General features: G+C 40.2%; 1 protein-coding gene and 1 long non-coding RNA gene across 3 annotated transcripts in view; one reads left to right on the forward strand and one right to left on the reverse strand.

The window, feature by feature from the left end:
• The window catches only part of LOC127367485 (uncharacterized), a 260,661-nt gene that overhangs the window by 179,968 nt on the left and 68,504 nt on the right, over positions 1-12,189 (forward strand). The window lies entirely within an intron of this gene.
• Positions 522-9,748, reverse strand: popdc3 (popeye domain containing 3). Of its 2 annotated transcripts, XR_007885476.1 has the most exons (4): positions 8,933-9,748; positions 5,192-5,354; positions 4,834-5,065; positions 3,024-3,159 (listed from the first exon to the last, which is right to left on the reverse strand). XR_007885476.1 is itself a non-coding variant. In XM_051407347.1 (3 exons), the coding sequence occupies exons 1-3, from the start codon at positions 9,436-9,438 to the stop codon at positions 2,881-2,883; spliced, it is 894 nt and encodes a 297-aa protein (XP_051263307.1). In that variant the 5' UTR covers positions 9,439-9,728; the 3' UTR covers positions 522-2,880. The 2 variants fall into 2 exon arrangements, 1 of the variants encoding a protein (XP_051263307.1); XM_051407347.1 differs by lacking the exon at positions 4,834-5,065 and having other exon boundaries at positions 522-3,159; positions 5,246-5,354; positions 8,933-9,728.

Here is a 12,189-nt window from a genome sequence, read left to right on the forward strand (position 1 = left end):
AGTATATTATATCCTTCATCTAAATGTACTGACTGCTCTCATATTTGTGTCAAAGAAAGAAAGAGATGCAGGTTTTGAAGGATATAGCAGCATTAAACCTTTCGGAGTTAATGGACCTACTTTCATTTCGTTAATATGGCGGTACCTTAACAGAGGAATGCACACACTGACTCAGTTGTTGGTTATCTAATCACATTTATTGACCTCAAACAGAACCTATATGAGAGCTATTGGAAACAAAAATAACATCACAATCATTTGAAATATTGCTTTGTATTTAAAATCCAGTCTATTTTAATATGCATGTATATACTGTATATAGATCACTTTACATTATTTTGAGAAAATAAACTTAACTCAAGACCGTGAGCCGTCTCCATGACAACAGAGCAAACTCCCTCATCAATGAAGTGAAACTCCCATCATCAAGAATCAACCTTCAGTCAGTTTGTGTATAATCTACAGAAGCCTGTATGGGATTGTTTACACTGTTGTCAGGGGGAAGACACAGGACACAAAACTGACAACTTGTAAAATAAAGAATCATTTATTTCTACAGTACAATATAGACACAGTCAGCCTATGTATTTACATTAGCACAATGTTACATTAACAACAGGCACTGATCTAACCATCAATATAACACACTGAATACAGTTAGGACATCTGCAGCCATCTCTTTATGTCACTTCATACATTCATAATGTACAGCTCGCACACACACACACACACTCTCCTGTTATATCCTACGGTTCTGTGCACAATGATTTCAATCAACAGTCCAATCAGGAGGCCCCCAGGGTGACTGTGTGATTGGTTGTGGAAGATTACAGAGGTAGAAAAGTAGACAAAATGGCAAGAAGTGTGTGCTGAGTGTCTAATGTTCTGCTTGAAAGCACACAGTGGAATCAACACATGAACCTAGCCCAGAAGGTGCTCAGACAGTGTGTGAGTGTCCGGTAAGGACAGAAAATCCATGTTTCACTTTTACACAAAGAGGCAACAGAGAAGAGCTGTAAACATCCGTGACAATTCCAGACATTCCCAAACGCTGGGAGATCTTGAAGCACCAGCAGCTAGATAGGATTTTACTACAGATACAGCACACAAGCTTGTCTAATACACAGAGATTTGTAGATGGGTACAGCCATGATAATGAGACACCAGATTATTCACCAAAGTACCAGATTAATGGAAGAGTTCAATCTGTCTGTCTGACAGTGAGATATTTCTTGGCTAATAGCTGGTCACAGTGACTGTGCACCATCAGTGTATTAAGAGAAGTGGAAACCACGTTCCAACTAGGCATGGGACAATATAAAAAATGGACCCAATATCCTGGCCAAAATAATTTCAATATGATGAAATTATCCAAATAATCCTCAAAATATGCTTACAAATATTAAAACAGCACTAAAACATACTGGAATCACTGGATACGTCGTCTCCCTGTCGTTCTTTAGTCTGGAATTTCTTTTGTGGGGATACAACAGGCCGGCCTTCAGCCATGGTGACAGGTTTAGGGTTTTAAAATGACTGGACTGATGTGGCTTCAAAATAAAGCAGGAAATCGATATAGGACAGTACGTTAGCGATCTAGACAGCTTTTTTAAATCACTCGTCAGGATGTTCACAATTATCCTGACAATGAAAATTCAGCACAATAACATATCATGTCTTTTATTGTGGTATGTGATATCATACCATCTCTTGTTCCAAGATGGCATCCCTTTCATTTTGAAAAGATAAATGACCATTGGAGTCCTATCTAGCTGAACCTGAGCACTTCCTCTGCTGTTGGCTCCCCACACACACTAATGACATGAAAATAATTTGCACTTCGAGGAGTTTTAAGTTTTACAGGCTGAATCTGATTGGAGGAGTCATTTCAGACCAAATGTTTTACAGCTCTTCCTTCTGTAGTAGTGGAGTGTCTGGTTCCCCCAGTGAGTGTCCCACGCCCCACAACAGTCCCAACCTTTTTCTATCATTTAGTAAACTGACAACCCCTGACTAAGGCATATTTTATGGGTATTTCATATTATATTCAAACTGTACAGTGAACCTAAACAGTGAACTCAGTAACACTGAAGTATACTGACAGTAACTCTGAGCAGATTATTTCCTGTTTAAGGAACTTTTTATACAATTCTCTGCCTGTATTGTGTATTTACGTTACTCATTCTTAACCATACACACTCAATAGCCTTCTTTTATGATTTATTTTTTTTTTTTTGTCCCTGATGCTTGGCCATACTGAGTACTATATACTGAGTGTGGCCCTGACCCCAAAATGGCCTCCTAGCTGATCACTGTTACTGGAGTCTTGTTATCAGTTATATACAGAGACCAACACATCTGCACAGAAATACTGAGTGGTTGGATAAACACTAATTCCCCGTAAAATCACACATTTACTTGTATTTTGGCCTTGTATCTAGGCATAAAGTAGATAAAGATATATATCAGACTATGAAAGATTTATAAACAAACCCCTCAGTAGAAACCTTTAAAGATACGTATTGTAAAATGACCTACATTTCACAAGACACTACAAGTGAATAAGGTCAAATTTGTAACTAATACATATCACCATGAAGACAACTAAATTTAGACAATTATTTTTTGTATTTAAAGTTTTATATAATTGTTGGTTTTAATATGCAATTGAGGCTTTATCTAATGCAAACTTTAGGTGAAATCTACAGATGCATGAGGTACACATAGAACCACACGTTGCCCCACCTATCTGAAAGCCATTCCTACCCCTGTGTGTGTGTGTGTGTGTGTGTGTGTGTGTGTGTGTGTGTGTGTGTGTGTGTGTGTGTGTGTGTGTGTGTGTGTGTGTGTGTGTGTGTGTGTGTGTGTGTCTGCGCGCGCTCAGGCAGTCCTTCCACCCTGCACTGGCACTTGCAGGAATACATCTGCTTTTTCTAATTCGGTCCCTGGCATGTGACAGTAACTCGGTAAGCGGAGATCGTAGCGGTGCCCGCAGCTGTCGAAGGCCTTGTCATTAAGGGAGTACAGCTTCTCTGCAATGTCGTTGCGCACAACCAGGGCAAAGATCTTGGCTATGTAGCGGTGCTTAGCGAAGAGCAGGTAGAGTTTCTTCCTCCTCCACGCCACGTATCGGCAGGGGTTATCAGCACGCAGGGTCACCTGTGGAGAATAACACAGAAGGCATTCGTGTGTGTCAGTTAAAGGGTATTTACAGTTTGTTACAACTTGGATATAATCTGGTTGTTTTTGCCCTAACAAAGTCGTTGTCATTGTGTTGAGATCTGGAAACAGATGGACAAAACTATGAGGACGCAAAAAGTAATAAAATTATACTTGAAACAGGCCAGATGTATGGAAGCCCATTTCTGCCAATTATAATGAGAAACTTATAATAATATAAAATAATAGTAATATAATATTTTGACTATTATCACAAAGTCATTATTTAGAGATGACTTACAAAATATTTTTTCCTGTCACATTATTCTAGATTTTCATATTGTCATCAAATCCTATAAAATCCTGACCTCTCTACCCTGTCTGTGACTCTCAGCTCCAAACCCGCTGCTTCCTACTGAACATGTACATTTTTAAACAGTTCACAAAAATATAGTTTCCTGAGAATATCTCAATCGAGGAGTGGGACAGGGCGTGTACCAAAGCACAATTACAAACAGTGAACACACGTTTAAGATTTCTGCAGTACAACTGGTTGATGCGTTCTTATATAACTCCAGTTAAACTTAATAAATTCAACAGTGACATACCGGATGTTTGTATAAAATGTGATAAGGAAAAGGGCTCTCAAATAAAGAAATTCTGGGAAGAAGTGATAAATTTACAGTTGGAACCAAAACTTTTTCTATTGGGCATTTATCCAGCTAAGTGTAACATAAGAAAGAAGCCTAGAATATTTCTAGATACAGGCCTGTTGTTGGCAAAAAGAGTCATTGCAATTGCTTGGAAAGAGGTAGAAAGACCAAGGATAGGTAAATGGCTTTCAGAACTAACAACGACTCTACCCTTAGAAAAGATTATGTATGCAATCAGGGGTAAGCAACCAATTTTTGATAACATCTGGGGCCCCTTTAGAAACTTTCTTGCAAACAAAGACTTGTCTCATTTAGTGGAACCAGCTGGGGAGGACCCATAACTGGCCCTCTGCAGTTCCTTCGGGAAACGATTACAGTCTGGTGTTGAATGACCTCTATCTAATATATGCAGCATAATGCTTACTTGTGAATATGAGCAATGTGTGGTTGGTTTTGTACTTATTCTCTCCCTTCTTATTAACTTTCATTTTCTTATGTATTACTTGTATTTTATTTTTTATTGTGTAGTCGAGTTGTTGGTTTTTTGTTTTTTTTCTTATTCTGTTGTTGTGTTTTGTTGTCATGTCTTGGTCGTGTTTGATATATGTATGTGTTATTATGTCTGGAAATAAATAAAGATATTTTTGGAAAAAAAAAAAAAAAAAAAATAAAAAAAAAAATATATATATATAGTTTCCTTTTTAAAACCGGTTCAGGACTTCCACTGTATTTGTTAACCAACGTTGCTCAAACAGGAGGAAATCGTGCATTTGTTGGGGACTATTTTCAGTGGTGGATTAATCCACATATGGTGATCTAGTGAGTATTTGGGGCAGCAGGACGGTGTATGTGGCACTGAGTGTGTTGATGGTAATGAATGACAGCCAGTGTGTCTCACTGATGTGTTTTTAACAGTGGAGCCTTCTCACATTGGGGCTGCCTTTAACGTTTAAAGCAGTCAACTATTATCTCCATTAATCAATTAGTTGTTTGGTCCATGAAAAATGTTGATCAGTGTTACCCGAAGAACAAAGGTGACGTCCTCAAATGTCTCGTTTTGTCCACAACCCGAAGGTATTCAGTTTAGTACAGTGACCGTGAGGACTAAAGAAACCAGAACATATTCACATTTGAGAAGCTGAAATCAGAGAATGGACATTTTTTAATGTTAATTTAAGGTAATGTTATGTTGTTAATAACAAATCCCAGCATGACCCAACATTCACAGTGCCAGTCCCCTGGAAGTGGCTCATCTGAATAGAAGGCAGTCAACTCAGTATCAATTCATTGCTGTTTTGGCTCTGCAGACAATAATAATAATAATAATAATAATAATAATAATAATAATTAGGCTGTGGAGAATGAGTGGATCATTTAACTGCACTTGTTGGCCTCATGAAGAAATGTGTTGATGCACATGAGTTAACATGAACCTGGAACACGCCCTCCTCTGATGGTCTGAGAGAGTCCCACTCAGGTGAATCCAGGAACTGGAAAGGGTAGATGTAATGCAGAAACTCTCCGTTAACGGTCACACGGATTCTGTAGGAGAACGGATGGAGTGTTAATATTAACGAATCCACTTTACCATGGGAAAATGTAAAGGACAGGTCCACACTGAATCACACAGGACGCAAAATCTGTTGCTGAAATGCTAATCGGTGATACTCTACACCAGACAGCAGAGCGTGGCTAGTTCCCACCCTTAGACAGATTGTATACAAGTTAGTGTGAGCTGATGTTGCATTAGGTCAGTGGTTCCCAACCTTTTACCTCATTTAGTTAACTGATGACCCCTGACTACATTGCATATTTTGAGGATAATTCATATCATATTCAAACTGTACAATGAACTCAGAGAATTGTATAAAAACTTCCCTAAACTAGAAATAATGTGCTCAGAGTTAGTGTCAGTATACGCTCAGTGTATTTTTTTAAATCATTTTTAACGATCATACAGATTGAATGTGTTTTATTGTCCCTGATTCCTGTCCATTGTTCTATTAGACACTTTACTTTATGTTACATTTACTTTTCTTCACAGAAGTGAAACAAATGCTGAGATAACTACTGTGCCTTTTTTATTCACTTATTTTACAATCTTTTTTTAAATCAAGAAGAACCCCTATGAAGCTATAGCGACCCCTACTGGGGATCCACTGCATTAGGTAACTTTCATGTTGGACACACACACCCATCAGCCATGCAGCCCCATACCAACAAACTGCTCTGCACTGTGTGTTCTGAGACCTTTCTATCAGAACCAGCATTAACTGTTTCTGCAGTTTGAGCTCCAGTAGCTCGTCTGTTGGATCGGACCACACGGGCCAGCCTTCACTCCCCACGTGCATCAGTGAACCTTAGCTGCCCATGACCCTGTCTCCGGTTCATCACCTTGGACCACTTTTGATAGGTACTGACCACTGCAGACCGGGAACACCCCACAAGAGCTGCAGGTTTGAAGATCTGACCCAGTCGTCTATCCATCACAATGTGGCCCTTGTCAAAGTCGCTCAAATCTTCACACTGCCCATTTTTCCTGCTTCTAACACATCAACCTGAGGACAAAATGTTCACTGGCTGCCTAATATATCTCACCCACTGACAGGAGCCATGATAACCAGATAATCAGTGTTATTCACTTCACCTGTCAGTGCTCATAATGTTATGGCTGATTGGTGTATGGAAGCACTGACGCCATCATCAGACAGTCCCACAGACAGCTGATCTTCCATGAGGTTTTGTCAGTTTTTGAATAACTCAAGTGTTTCTCATTAACAGGCTGTCCACAAGCAGGGACAGAACTGACAGCTAAATGGATGGTAAAAGGACTGTACTTGGAAAGTGCCTTTCTAGTCTTCCAACCATTCAGAGCACTTTCATACTACATGCCTCATTCACTCATTCACCCATTCACACACATTCACACACACACACACTGATGGCAGCGGCTACCGTGCAAGGTTCCAACTGCTCATCAGAAACCCAAACTAAGGGCACTTACACACTTACATACGCTGATGTCCAGCATCGGGAGCAATCTGGGGTTCAGTAGTCATTTAATGGATGTGTTGCAATGCAATATTCTCTTACATTAAACTTTTCTTGCACTTAACTGTGTTTGCACTTGTTTTGTCACTTTTTTTTTTTTTTTTTACTGTTTACAGAAACGCAATTCCATTCCCCTGGCCATACCATATGTATTATGATACAGTGGTTACAGTCCAATATATTGCGAATTGTGTCGAGAACACACAACCATAAAACTAAATTACTTCATTATGCAACAGTGGGATCTGTTCCACGTGTGTATCGATGTTTTCTTACACCCTTAACTGATAATTACCTGCTTCTCACAGCAGATACCGATAAGATAGGGATAGGGTTGCACAATAATTATTGGGGCCGATAAATGATCAGCCAGTAATGGGAAATATTATTATTGTAAATAATTACATTACAGCTGATAACTCCCCATTGTTATTTATGGGCCTGGTACATTGTCTCACCTAAACAGATACAGAGATACAACCAATGGACAGGGGAAACACACGTCTGATGCCTCGAACCCTTTTCCTACGAATAGTAGCAGCGATCCTCAGTGCGTAACCTCCGATCGACCTTTGCTGCGTACAGTGACCTGGCCAACCATTACCTACATTACCGAGGTGTGACAAGAGAAGCAAAACTAAATCACAACTGTAACAAGGAGCAGGACTGAGAGGAGCCTGCCTGCCAGCATGGCGGCTGCTAACACATCAGCTGTTCCCAGCTTTCAGTCTTCTTGTGTATCACACACCCGGGCCAGGGGGAGCTCTTTGAGGCCGCTTCCCCAGAGGATTCAACCCACAAAGTCGCAAACACATGTATGTGCTGAGGCCTAAATGATCCTACAGGCAATAACTATTTGATGACTGTATACACAATGAAGTCCAAACTCAGCAGCAGTATGTTTCCCTTCAGATCAACAATATTCAGAGACCGTCTATTGTACTTCATGTTTATTTGTGTGTATGTATTAAAATCTCTTGTGTGGAAGTTGTGGCTGTCCGTCTGTAGACATGTGCTTCCAGAATAGTTACGGTAGTTAGTGAATGTTCAAATGTAAAATGCTAATTTTAGCAGCCTCTTAAAAGATTTTTTTTTTTTTTTAAATAACCATTCATGTTTTGGCTGCTGTATAAAGACAATCTAGCAGCCACTTGAATATTTCACCAGCGTTTGGTGGTGCTAATTTAATGCCCTGGTAGTAACTCACTGCAGTGTCTGAGGTCAGACAGGGTTCCTGTGGGGGAACGGTCGGGGTTAAAAAAGCTGGCAGCTGAAGTGGAAGTGATCATCTGAAAAACGGGATTGTTTACTCAGTAGCCATATTTTCACTCCACACGTTCATTTAGCAGCTGCTGCATAATGTATGCTAGGGCTCAATGTAGGCCATGAGGTCACTCTTCACCTGCAATACCCAGTCAATGTATGAGGGGATTCTAGGCCAAGATAGGGGGTTTCCTAAAGCAGTGGTAGAAAAACTGGGCTTTGTGGACAAACAGGGGTCCTTGAGTGGGTTGTAGGGGGTCCCCAGAACCTGAGAAATACAATATTTTAACTTTTATTATATTTTATAGAAGTTGGAACAAGGAAAGATTCCGGTTTGATCATTGATTGGGGGGGGGGGTCTGTGGTCTAATTTGTATTTATTGTGTGATTGCTTGACCCTGTCCTAAAGCATGAAGCACCTAAAACCTCAGTATGGCTGAACTGGCATATATTTTTTGGTACAGCAATTTTGGACACAAACACTCATACTGTTAAGTTTGCTTTACATTTTAGGCTTAAGAATAATAATTAACAGATTTGTAAATGCAGTTTGGCGGAGAAACTCTCAGGAGATGTAGTCACCTGCAAGACAGGGGCACCGACAACTTGTCTCTAGCGGCTTCCCGTCCATTGGGACTCCGTTGTTACGGTAGAATTTCAGATATCAGAGTCGAATTGACAGCTTTTATCAAACACTCATACTGTTAAGTTTTGTTTCACGTTGGCTTTACATTTGAGCCTCAAGCAGAATAATCAACAGATTTGTAAATGCAGTTTGGTGAAGACACTGAGGTGATAGTAGTCACCTGCCAGACAGGAGCACCGACAGCTTGTCTATGGCGGTTTTCCCCTCTATGGCGAAGCAGTGGTCCTTCTCTAAGGAGTGGATGTCCCCCTCACAGCAGGCCACTATCTTCCCAAAGTGTGTGAGGGACACCCCCAGTCTTTTGAACACGCAGCTGTAAAGCTCCTGGAAGTCCTTCTCGAAGGAGACGCTCCTCAGCCTGTAGGAGACGTGCAGCACCTGCCCCAAACACACCCCGAAGAGCGCGAAACTCCACAGGAAGGAGTCCGTGGTGCAGCTGTCCGACCAAGCCCAGAGGGTGGAGCAGAAGAAGCCCAGAGTGAGGAAGGTGAACAGGTAGATGAGTCCGTAGAAACCGCTGCCGCCCATGAAGCCGAGAAAGAGGAAGATGTTGGCGAGGTGGAACACTGAGCCCTCCGCGCCGTCCCTCCACTCCTCACACAGTGGGTACGCCGCCGCCGCCGGCTCCACCGTGAAGTTCATGGCTTCGAAGTCCGGAGGGTCCATGTGTACTGAAGTGAATCAAACTACCGGTACATTGCACACACAGTCAGCCAGAGTCCCGCACAGTCTGCGGAGAGCTCGAAAACACACTGCAACTAACTGACAGCGCACAGGCAACATGTGAAGCTGACTGAGAGGAGGACGGAGTTAGCTGAGACACCACCGGAAGTAGAAAAAATAAAACGACACGGAGTTTAATTCCGAAATAAAAGCCTTCATATTCAGGGAAAGCGAAATGCTTCAACCTGTTTTGTTAGGGGCAAAAATATATTGAGCTGTACTGAACAGGGGTTGATTTAATCATGATTTATTATTGGGTTTAAACTTTAAATAGGTTTTATTTAATTTTAATACAAATTATAAACATAGTTTTATTATAAATAATTCATTTAAATAAATGAGAAAATATGACAAAATGTTATTTTTGGAAGTTACCTATACTGCAGCTTTAAGAAATTCAAATAACTCACTACTAGTAGTACACTGTTGTTGCTGTGCACCTCTGTCTGTCTGTCTCTGTCTCTGTCTCTCTCTCTCTCTCCCTCTCTCTCTGTCTCTCTGTCTCTCTCTCTCACCCCAACTGGTCGAGACAGACGACCACCCACCTAGAGCCGGAGGATTTGTCCTAGGTTTCTGCCTTTTAACAGGCAGTTTTTCCTTGCCCTTGTCTCCAAGGTCTTGCTCATGGTGGTACTGTTGGGTCTCTGTAATTAATGTTAAAGAGTTCGGTCTAGACCTGCTCTATTTGAAAAGTGTCCTGAGATAACTTCTGTTATGAATTGGGCTATACAAATTGAAATAAACTGTCAGACATATTTAAACAGCTTTATTCATTTTAAGTTTCACTGTGCATGTAGCAGCACTGTAGATAACTATCAAATCATATGCAGTATGACATTACATCACTTAAATTACTTATAAATACTTATACATATTAGTATGAAAATAGTTTTGGACAGTGTTCTCACACTATTAGCATTGATGCCATGTAGCTACATTTCATATGGCCCTGATAATCCATCTTGATTTCTACCTTAAAGTAATAATCAGTTAAGCTAAGAGAATTGTGACCTCAAAGAAAGACTCAATTCAATTTGGTTTAAAACTAAATTATGTGGAATGACTCCAGGTGTACACATTTATACAGCACAGTTCTCGCTTTCTTTATACCTGTTATAGATGTAGCCTACTTAGTCAAACAGTCAAGTAAAATTAGATAAGATGAATTCTAAATTCTTTGTTTGACTGTGTCATTTATTCACATAAATCTGGTCCTTCAAACTCCTTCTGCTGACATTCCAGTTTAAATTTTGAGTTATGTCTAAATCTGTGTTTAGTAAATGCTATAGTAGCATTTTTGGGTAACAATAGGCTGTGTTTAAACTGCGCCATCCAAATTTAAGTCAGGGTTCCCAACCTTCCTGGAAATCCTGGAAAACCTGGAAATTTAGAGACAAATTTTCCAGTCATGAAAACACCTGGAATTGATTAAAATGGCCAAAAGTGCTTAAAATATTGTATGTTGTCCCTCCCGGAAAACCGTAATTGTATTGTAGCCCCTAACTCAGATTCCCCATAAACCTGGGTACTTTTATTTTTAAACTCTACTGTTGGTAGGATGATCTGCATTAAAACTGGAGTTTAATGTGTCAGTGCTCAGCCTACTGGTAACTTACATGACCATTAGTAAGGAAGTGTCAAGAAAAACTCCTGGAAAAGGATTTGAAAATGAAGATCAATGCAGATAAATTGTATGCAGGGCTGTAAATCACAATAGCAAAGCTTTTATTTTGACAGCCAGAACTTATTTCCTATGCCTGTCTCTGTGTGGCTTGATACAGCAATAAAACATGATCTAAAAAACCAAAGCAGTGGTCCTCTTGGTCCTGGTGTCCTCCTGATTGTAAATATGAAATGATGGATTTAATGTAGAGTGGTGAAAAATAATAATAAAAAAATACAAAAAATTGACAGTGAGCAGCAGCTTGAGTGAGAGCACAGGTGAGCTGATTCCTCCTCATTCATCAGAGTTATGGAGAGTTGGGAGAGTGAGTGATCTTTGTGGACCAGAATAGCAGCAGCCCCCTCCTCTCTATGAGCCTGGTGAAGGTGACATTGACTATCTTCTGGATGGGAGAATGTGAGTGTGAGATATCTGGGGCAGCAGAGGCGGACAGAGAACCCCTGGGTGTAGAGCAGAAACACTCTCACCGGGTCTGGCCCTGTTTTGTCAGACGTGGGGTTAATGACGGAGGAAAGCAAACGGACTGAGGGGCATCAGATGCCTGGAGCTATTTTTACTGAGGATGGGAGCACATGATGGAACTGAGTTTTTGTGTGTGTGTGTGTGTGTGTGTGTGTGTGTGTGTGTGTGTGTGTGTGTGTGCAAGTATCTGGGTCATGTTTGACATACGTACACTGTAAGAAACAACAACCTGTAAGGTGACAGGGTGTTTACTGTTTATTTAACAGATCTTTTCTGTCTCAAATACATGTAAATATTAATACAATTACAAAAATATCCTGTGCATTTACATGTCTAATATAAAATAACAGTATCTGAAAATAATCCTAAACTGCTCATTTAAAGTCAGTTATTTTGTTTTTTTACAGTATTTTTTTTCTTTTTATTATTATTATTTTTATAGTGTAAGGCAGATAAAAGGATTTATCTCAATACATATTACCAGACACCTAACACCAGATATTTTTAGAGCACTTCAAACCCAGGCAGTGTGTGTGTGTGTGTGTGTG

The sequence above is a fragment of the Dicentrarchus labrax genome, unplaced genomic scaffold (assembly GCF_905237075.1).
Source record: "Dicentrarchus labrax unplaced genomic scaffold, dlabrax2021, whole genome shotgun sequence".
Classification (NCBI taxonomy): Eukaryota; Metazoa; Chordata; class Actinopteri; family Moronidae; genus Dicentrarchus; species Dicentrarchus labrax.

Excerpts from the sequence above, each read along its gene's own strand:
- popdc3 (XM_051407347.1), bottom strand. The coding sequence starts at position 9,438 with ATGGACCCTCCGGACTTCGAAGCCATGAACTTCACGGTGGAGCCGGCG. Across the intron at positions 5,355-8,932 it reads TCGGTGCTCCTGTCTGGCAG|AATCCGTGTGACCGTTAACG; the intron begins GTGACTACTATC and ends GTTCTCCTACAG. Across the intron at positions 3,160-5,245 it reads CAGAGGAGGGCGTGTTCCAG|GTGACCCTGCGTGCTGATAA; the intron begins GTTCATGTTAAC and ends TATTCTCCACAG.